At 39.7% G+C, this 9,600-nt stretch overlaps 1 protein-coding gene across 1 annotated transcript; it reads right to left on the bottom strand.

Moving 5' to 3' along the window:
* Nucleotides 1–454: 454 nt before the first annotated feature.
* CHRNA3 (cholinergic receptor nicotinic alpha 3 subunit) lies at nt 455–8,922 on the bottom strand. The gene is made up of 6 exons (XM_065411546.1): nt 8,868–8,922; nt 6,747–6,886; nt 6,609–6,653; nt 4,053–4,162; nt 1,673–2,684; nt 455–583 (listed from the first exon to the last, which is right to left on the bottom strand). Exons 1-6 carry the CDS (start codon nt 8,920–8,922, stop codon nt 455–457), a joined length of 1,491 nt encoding a protein of 496 aa, XP_065267618.1.
* Between the last annotated feature and the right edge of the window lie 678 nt (nt 8,923–9,600).

Here is a 9,600-nt window from a genome sequence, read left to right as displayed (position 1 = left end):
AGCATGTCGCATCCTGGAGGATGTAGCATTGGACATGAGTGTTGGAAGTAGGTCAGGTAACCCAAATTCTTCAGCCTTCTGTCAGTCCTCTAAACATTCCTGTGGAAATGCTGTGATTTCCAATTTCTGTTGGACATGTCTATATCATAAATGCTGTTTAACAAACACTTCTGTGAATTTTTATATGCTACTTGCATTTTCTCCAGCTCTTGTAAGGGATATCTGGCAATAGCCTGGAGAATATTACCTTCAGATTGGCTGTCATGACATTTTAATATCAGTTAAAGCTTTTCACATTTATAATGAAGCTTTGCTGGGTGAAGCTTAATAAGCCTAGAGACATCTTTTATTCTACTAATAAAACAGTATATACAGAAGCAGCTAAAGTAACTAAAAGAGCATAAAATGTTTGGTCAGCAAACAAATTTCTTTTACAACAGAGTATTTTGAATGTCTACATTTCATCTCCAGCCATCAATGGTTGTAAGAACAATCCCGCTGTTCCTAGAATACATACCAGAATAAAAACCCACAGAAAAATGCGATCAATTACCATGGCAACATACTTCCAATCATCCTGAATCTGAAAAATATAAACACAGACAAATAAGACATGAAGCAGGCATGTTCTGATAAAGGTAAAGTTTACTGATCAGTAAATTGTTTGGTAATATCAGAACTCTTTTAGGTGTTCAGCAAAAATGTACATGGGAGCTCTTCCATGTACAGAATGTTTCTTCTTTCATATGAACACAACTTCCAACCTGGCTTTTAAGGTAGCAGAAATTCATCCATCATTCATCCATCTGTAGTAAGGCCAAAAACAGTGCAGAATTAACTACTATCTCTTCATCCCCCCAATGGTTTGATTCATTATGGCTGAAACTTGCTTTGCATGAGTTGCAGAAGCTATCTTTCTAAATTAATCCCAACTTTGTAACACTATTTTAAGATAATAGAACTGTCCCTTTCACTAAACACACAGGGGACATATGGCCCCTCTTCCGTGGGCACAGAAATTTGAAGGTGAAAGAGACTCTATAGAGGGAGCACTTTCAAAAGTCACTTGGGCACATTTGCCCCTGAGCCCCAGGGCTCCCAGCCGCCTCTGCAGCTGGTAGCTCAGGGGTGATTTAAAGGCCCCACCTCTTCTGGTTGAGGCCACACCCCCCGCTGAGGACTCCGGCGTACCGGTAAATCCTTTAAGTTACTTTCACCCCTGGGAAAGCCTCACTACTTCTGTGAGCCAGGTAAGTAAATATGCATTTTATGGCAGTGGTGACTTGCCCAAGGGCACACAGTGAGCTAACTGCGGTGCTAGGATTTCCCAAGCTCTCATTCTGACGGCAAATCTTGTGCTTGTTCCTCCCTCCAAAAGAGTTAATATAATAGATTCCACTTTAGCAGATGGGTTGGCATTTGGCAGTAAAAGGAGTTCAGTGCAACACCGTGTTTCCCCAGTATGAATTTCAATCCACTGGGTGATTCATGGCCCCATACACCTGTAATGTAAACAATGTGGGTTATTTGTATCAAGAAATTGTGAATTGTTCTGCAATGTTTTTATGAAAGGCATCTGGGATGTTTATTCCTACAAACAAAAAACACACTCCAACACTCATGGTAAATAGTGCCTGTAGCCTCAGTAACTAATGCTGAAAATTGTTCTTACCTCTTTGGCTTCATTCTGCATTTTCATATTCTCTGCAATGTATTTGACACTTTCAATGGCATCTCTCATTTCTGGTGACAAAACTGAAAATGAAAGCAGAGCATCTACCGAGTCATAGCTTGTACTCCTTGTAAGATTGCCACTGAAGTCAGAAAACTTTATTCGTTGATACTGACAACAGCTGCATGTTATATCTTGACATATAAAGCCATCTTTGCAGCATTTGGTTTCAGAGCTGCTGAAGCAATTTAAGTCTGAGAGCTCAGCACTGTAAAGTGGCTTTGGCTTCTGATTATTCTCTTCATCACTGGCAGGCCTGGTCATAAACATGATCTTGGGAAGTAAGTTCAAGAAAATGGTCTTCACCCACTCAGGCATTGTGTGTGTCTTCGGTGTTCTATAGTGTACATTAAGTACAAACACAGTAATGACAATGGAAAGAGTTACAAATATCATGGTGAAGAGGAGGTATTCTCCAATAAGTGGGATCACCAAAGAGGTAGAAGGGATGGTCTCTGTGATCACTAGGAGAAATACAGTTAAGGATAAAAGGACTGATATGCATAGTGTCACCTTCTCACCACAGTCTGAAGGCAAGTAGAACACCAAAACAGTTAAGAAAGAAATCAACAGACATGGGATAATCATGTTGATGGTATAAAATAAAGGCAGGCGCCTAATATAAAGAGAATAGGTGATATCTGGATATATCTCTTCACAACAGTTGTACTTAATGTCATGTTTATATCCAGGAGCTTTAATAATAGCCCATTCTCCACTCTCCCAGTAGTCTTTGAGGTTCATTGTAGAGCCAATTAAAACTAAGTCAATTTTAGCTTTATCGTAAGACCAGGAACCAAACTTCATGGTGCAGTTTTGGTAGTCAAATGGAAAGTAGGTTACATCTATTTTACATGAACTTTTAAAAATAGCTGGAGGTATCCAGGTCACTTCTCCTGTGTATTTCAATAAGGCCTTTGTCTTGTCATCAACTTGGAAGTCCCCAACTGCACTGCAAAAATAAACCAGGGTGGAAAAAAAAGATAGGCAGTTCAACTAATTAAATTACTTTCATATAATAAGAGGTTAAGAACATAGGTATACTTATATACAGTGACTCTGGATTCATGCACTGTAAGTCAGCAAATGCACACTTCAGCATTCCAGCAGTAACATTAATTGTGCTGAATTGCATGACTGGCGTAAATAAACGTAGTTCCATTGACATCAGTGGAGCTACATGGACTTACAACTGCTGAAGATGGAAATGGTAGTATTTTCTAATCCTGTAACCTGGCTAAATGTGATCCATACCCAAGGCAGCAAACATGAGCTCCTTTGTGTCAGAACAAAGTGATGGACAAGCTGATCTTCCTTACTGTGCTTGGTCCACTCTCTCTCTTCTCTCCATCCCCACAGTAGCTTGCAGTATCGCTCCTCTATGAAAGCAGAAATTCAGGGCTCCTGCCACAGCTTGTCACTGCAGATGCATGGATCAGAGCAGGGCCATCTCCCCACCCTGTTCACAATCACAATTTCAGCTGTTGTTTACATGGAAAAGTAAGACTGGGAAAGCATTTTTAGCTATTTATGTGATTAGCAAACTGCAGAAGAGAAGGAGCCAGCACCACATGACTAGCCAGCTCTTCATGGACCAACAGCACGTGCTCTACAGACCACAGTTTGGGAACTCCTGTATTGGAGAGTATTTCAAGCATGTTTCATTGAGGCCAGCTTCCTTATATAGTGTATAGTCAACATATCATCTCAGTAACACATTTGGTCTCCTATCGACTCATTGGAAGCAAAAGTCCTAGGAGTGTACCAACCCTGGGGCTTTTATATAGTTATACTTAATGCTGTGTTGATGTCAGACGGGTAGCAATTTTAACTGAAAAAATGTCTGGATCTAGTAGTCCCTTTCAACTAAAGGTCAGAATTACTGAAGAGTTTCTCATCTGTAAATGAGAGGAAAGTTGTGTAGCAGAACTATGTACTCCTTCTTACTGCCAGCCTTGCATATAGTGCAGAAAACATTTATAGAAAGAGTGGGAAGCAGAAGGAGCACAGGGATGCAGAGTCTGAAGTTTCCTGTCTGTTTCTCTTATTAAAATGTGTGTGTTTTGAATTTTTAATACTTATTAGCTCAACAGACTCCAAAAGTATTGATGTTCAAAAGAAGCAGTGATTGGGGGTAATTCTACTACTAGAGAAGTAACAGTTTGCAACACATACCATAGTTGCTGTGTATTAGTACCTGGGTTTGATAAAAATCTTAGGTCTTTTGTAATATTCATGTGAATGTTCAATTTTTTAAAAGTTCATGATACAAAACCAAAACAAATTAAGAGTTAAGGCACTTGATATGGCATATTCTTACTTGTTATATAAGACAATGTCTGGCTTCCAGATCCTATCAGATGGGACTCGAATAAACTCAGCACCTCCATATTCCTCTGGATTCCACTTAAGTTTGTAATCGTTCCAGATCTAATCATGGAAGAAACCAAAGTGCATTAGAATTACAAAAAGACCCATCTGAAATTGTGGACTACTGCCTATTCTTTCCATTAAAACAAATTGCTGTGATGTCACTTTTATAAAGTTGGTGTTTGTTTTTTCAGAAGCTCTAATGACTAGATGTATCACCTTTTAAGAACATGTTATTTATTTGTATTCATTAGCACATACATTGGGAACCCATTGTGCCAGGTGCTGTATACACACAAGAGAATCTCCTACCCCAAAGAGCATATGTTTTAAATAGACAAGACAGACAGAGGGTGACATGGGAAACAGACTCAATTAGGTGAAGTGACTTGACCAAAGTCACACAGCAGGTCAGTTGCAGAGCTAGGAATACATCTCAGGTCTCCTGATGCCCAATCCCAGTTCCCTTTACACTAGACCAGGCTGCCTCCTCTTCCTCTCAGCCTCCAATTATATTAGAATGTGATTGCTCCTGATATTTTCATGCTATGATCCCAACTCATAAGGTAAAACAATCTTACAATATCTCTAGAGCAACCAGAGAGATTTCTGAGATCGTAAACTAGCTCCCTGCCAGATCCCTCCAGCTAAGGCAGCACAGGAGGGGAGGGCGTGGTTAATGTTTGAATAGGAGATATCAAAGGAATGCCTAAGTACTATAAGAAACAGTGATGATAGTTCAATAGGTGACACAGTTCCCTCTGAGACACAATGTGGATGTAGTAATATCTTTTATTGGACCAACTTCTGTTGGTGAGAGAGAAACTTTTAAGTTTACACAGAACTCTTCTTCATCTCTGGGAAACTAAGGCTATGTCTACACTGCACTTTCGTTGGTAAAACTTTTGCCAGTTGGTGCTGTGAAAACAACCCACACCCTGACCGACAAAAGTTTTACCAATGAAAAGCGCCGGTGTGGACATTGCTTTGTTGGCAGGAGAGCGTCTCCCATGGACAAAGCTACTGCCCCTCATTGGGTGTGGTTTTATTTTGTTGTCAGGAGAGTTCTCTTCTCTCCTGCCAACATAGCGCTGTCCACACCAGAACTTCTGTCGGTGAAACTTATGTCAGTCAGGGGTGTTTTTTATTCACCCCCCCGAGTGACATAAGTTTTACCAACAAAAGTGCTAGTGTAGATGTAGTCTGAGTAAATTTCCCAGAGCTGAAGAAGAGCTCTGTGTAAGCTCAAAAGCTTGTCTTTCTCACCAACAGAAGTGGGCCAATAAAAGATATTACCTCACCCACCTTTTGTCTCCAATATCCTGGGACCGACATGGCTACTGCAACACTGCATACTGCATGCCGAGTCAGTATTGAACAAAGAATCCAACATATTTTAAGGAGAGTGGCAGGTACCATTGTTTTGGTGAGACTCAAAAACTAAAATCTTGGCCAATTTGGTCATTAAAATGCCATGGTTCTTTTTCAGAGTCAGGGTGTTAATGCTGTTGTCTGGGACAAGCTGTTGTATAGGTAATTACATTGTCTCTACATGAAGTTCCCTGTAGCCAGTGTAATTACTCTCCACAAGATGAGCTTCACAGAGTTTCCTAGGCCTCCTGCGCTGCTCCAGTGGGTTTTACCACGGGAGGCTCCATAATTATTCAATGCAAATAAATAGCCTACCACTAGGTGTCAGCAATGGATTAAGGTAAGTGTGGCCAACCCAGATCTCTGCACCAAAGCAGCATAGTACCCTACCAGACCAGCATCTCTGATGCTGTGATCTTTCCTTTCCTTAAATGCAAGTCAAATCAATACAAATGCTGGCTAGAAAGAATGTCCCAGTATCTTTGAGCATTGGCTTATTTAAGTTTTTGTTTACTAATGCTGAGGCATTTTGGTGTTGGGCTGTTTTTCATGACTGGAGGGACGTTTTATTTACATAATAGTTACACTTCCATAGTAGAAACAGTTTGTATTTAGCAAAATGTTTACCATTTTCCTCCTCTGTTCCTCCCAAAATATTCCTAGGCCAGTTTATTTAGCTGGTGTTCCTTCTTTTGACCTAAATATTCCTGTTTACAAATCTTTAATGTTAGCAGTTTACATTTTTAATTAACGAGATTGAATGGAAATATGGGAATTCAGGATGACCTAATGGTTAGAGCTCTAGCATGGGACCTAATGGTTACAGGGAAGAACCCACTGTAGTTGAATGGCTAGAGCATGGAATCAGCAGATCTGGATCCTGTTTTTTGGCCCACCTATCCAAAGTGCTGTGAGATGTCTGGATGAAAAGTGCTATATAAATATAACGTGCAATGTCACGTTTATACTAGTTAGCTAAATGCTGATACTAATGAACATTACGCAAACCATGGTCAGTAGAACATATTGCTTCTCAAATTGTGGGTGGAGGACGCAGCAAGAAACCTCACATATTGACATTAAAAGAAAAATTAACTGAGCTGATATTATCAGTGCTGGAATTATATTTACTTACATGTTTCAGCCACAAATTGGTCTCCATTATCTGGTTCACTTCATCCTGAAAAACACAGCCATGTTGAAAAAAGGAGTGGGCCTTTCTTTGGGCTAATAATGTAACACTTACTAGGTTCAGAAAGAAGCCAGTACTCACCACCTTCACTAGCTGTGACATGGATACCTCAAACTGAATGATGGCAGCGTCTGACACATTCGCCACTGGTCTGATAAACTGATTGTAGTTGGCAAACAAGGCTGCAAACAGCCTGTGCTCCGCTTCTGAACAACTGCAACCTGAAAAGAGATCATGTTGGCTTCTGATTTTGAAACAACCCAGGAAGCTTCATGTGGCCAAATGCTATTTCCTTTGAAAATTAAATAACCAGCCATTAAATCTGCATGATGTTAATTTGGCATTCATTTAAGGTGAAAATAGAAGAATAAAATGTAATGGTAGATGGAGATTTTCATATGTCTCTGCCGGTGGAGTTTAAAGGATAATTTAATAAAATCATAGAAACTGGAGCTGAAAAAGCCCTTTTCCCTAGCTCACCTTGTCCCTCAACACTACAAAAAGGAGTTGGGGTTGAGTGGGGTCAGAGGAAAAAATTTTTCTGACAAACTTAGGCCCATGAGGAGTTAAAACTACATTTTCTAATATGACAAGCTCCTGGGAAATTTTACTGTCCCAGGAGACTGAGGCTCATTATAGGATGGTTGCAATGATGCTAACAGCTTGTTCATTATAAATAAGGAAACAAGGATTAAAAATTGATTCACCATTTCAGAGGGAGTATATTCTATTTGCAATTGTCCCTTTTTGATGCTGGTTTTGCTATCTGTGGTACCTTATGGCTATAAACTGAAGGTCTCAAAGCACAACTGGGAATCTTCTGTCCCCTAAATTATGCTTTCATTCTTATAGGCAACAGATAAACACAGTGGGAGGCAGACTCTTCCTGAAATTTAGTGGCCTTGTCCTAAAGAGACTCACTAGTGGTACTTGGATGTGATATGCCCAAATCCTTTCATTTAAAAAAATTAGATCTCTTCTCCATTTATGGATAATGTTATATTTCAACATGGCTGGTGAGACAAACTAACAGTTAGGACTAAATTCTGCTTTCAGCAACACTTGTGTAAATCTGGAATAGCTACACAGAGTCTGTCGATCTTTTAAAATATGACAGTATGACTGAATATAGATTTACATGCAGTTGCTAGGATATGTTTGAGGGTTTGTTCCCCCAGTCGTACTAGGTTAGTATTTTCCAGCAAACAGAAGGGAAGCAGAAATACCCATATGCACAATAACTGATCTATAAAGTTTCACAAACAAAATATCTACCTTCTGACCTATTCTAGAAGTTCTGCTGACATCTAGTCTGAGAGTGGCACAATGTCAGACCACATACAGTTAAACATCCCCACTCTCTATTCATTTTGAATACTATTTTTTTCAAGGGTAGTAAAGTCACTCAAACCAACACACCAGATTAAAATAGATAGCTTTATACCTTCCTATTTCTGGAAAATTAACTTTTTAGCCAGTAAACTTGCTCTAATCATTTAGTGATATCTCATCTATAATTATTAGCAAGTAAAGATTCCCCTGGATTAAATACACCTGAGTCCTTTATATAGGTGGGTTTTAAGATTCATGTTCAGCCTTTTGCCAGATCCTTCCCAAATGCTGTTGACCAATTTACATTTCCACAACGTGTGAATTAAACCTCTGTGTTTACCACACATCCAGCATCCATCACATTGTAGACAATAACTACATATATATAAATCAGTGTTTCAACATTCTGGTTAAAGTTGCTGTCATCCCAGAGCACCAGTAATAGCAAGAAGGAGATCTTTGCTCTGCAGAGATAAGGTGCACTGTTCAGAGCCACCTTTAAGGCTATTTCAAGCAGCTGTTTGGCATCACCTATTTCTGCTGATGCCCCAGCACTTTAGAGCATATATCTACTGTGAGCTAAACCTTAAAACCATTTTGAAGTTTTCCAACTCTTTGGTTAACATTTAAATGGCTTTGTGGGATCTGGGACCCATTTGGCATGCCAAATCAGGGCTGCTATTTGTCACGAGTTCATAAGGCAAGATTTAAAAATTGTTTAACAAAAGAAGCTGGGATTCATACGAATCCTGCAGCATGCCACTTATTAGTGCTGAACCTAAGTCCAGACCAATTAAAAACAATTGTACAAAGCCATATCCCGTCCTCCTTCTACCCCCTTCTTTTAAAAAAAAGTCAAGGACCACTCACCTTTAAAGAAAAAGAAAACAGCAGCAGCTAGAAATAGAGCAAATGTGCTCCCCATGGCGTTATGAATTACTGCTCATCAACAGAGACTGCTGGCGACAAGCTCAGCTGCTAGGATTGCACAAGCATGGGAAATGCAGACAGCTCCAATCTTCCAATGTATAAAATCCTTGTATAAGGCAGACTGCAGGACCCTGGAGAGCAGTTCTGCACCATGGAAATCCCATTAGCAACACTGTGCTGCCTCCTTTTCAGTTGTTCATATTGTCATAAACAGAGAGCACTGGAAACACAAAATAAATTGTAGACAAAATAGATGTAGTTACTGGAGGCAAGAAGTAATCATCGATTCATTGGGCAACAAGGGTAGGCAAGAGGACATTAGTGGATGCATAAATGAGCCCAGTAATTGGATAATGCTAAGAGTTTTTCCAATCAGCTCCTGTACAGGAGATTAATCTTTATAGGAACTTTGTGCCAAGCTATTAGAACAGGTTTAATTAATAAAAATCTTATAACTGAACTGTGCTGAAATAGATATTGACATTAGAGACACTCAAATTAGCAGTAAACTGAGCCCAAGAGACCAAAACTGCCAAAAGGTGGGTGAGGTAATATCTTTTATTGGGTGAGAGAGACAAGCTTTCAAGCTTACACAAAACTCTTCTTCAGGTTGACACTGGTAAAAATTTGTACCCATTTGAGGCTTTGTAGTGAGGAGAGCCCCAATCCTGCA

Source organism: Emys orbicularis, chromosome 10 (genome assembly GCF_028017835.1).
Source record: "Emys orbicularis isolate rEmyOrb1 chromosome 10, rEmyOrb1.hap1, whole genome shotgun sequence".
Lineage (NCBI taxonomy): Eukaryota > Metazoa > Chordata > Testudines > Emydidae > Emys > Emys orbicularis.
The sequence above is the reverse complement of the archived record's forward strand: the minus strand, read 5'-3'. Positions and strand labels throughout refer to the sequence as shown.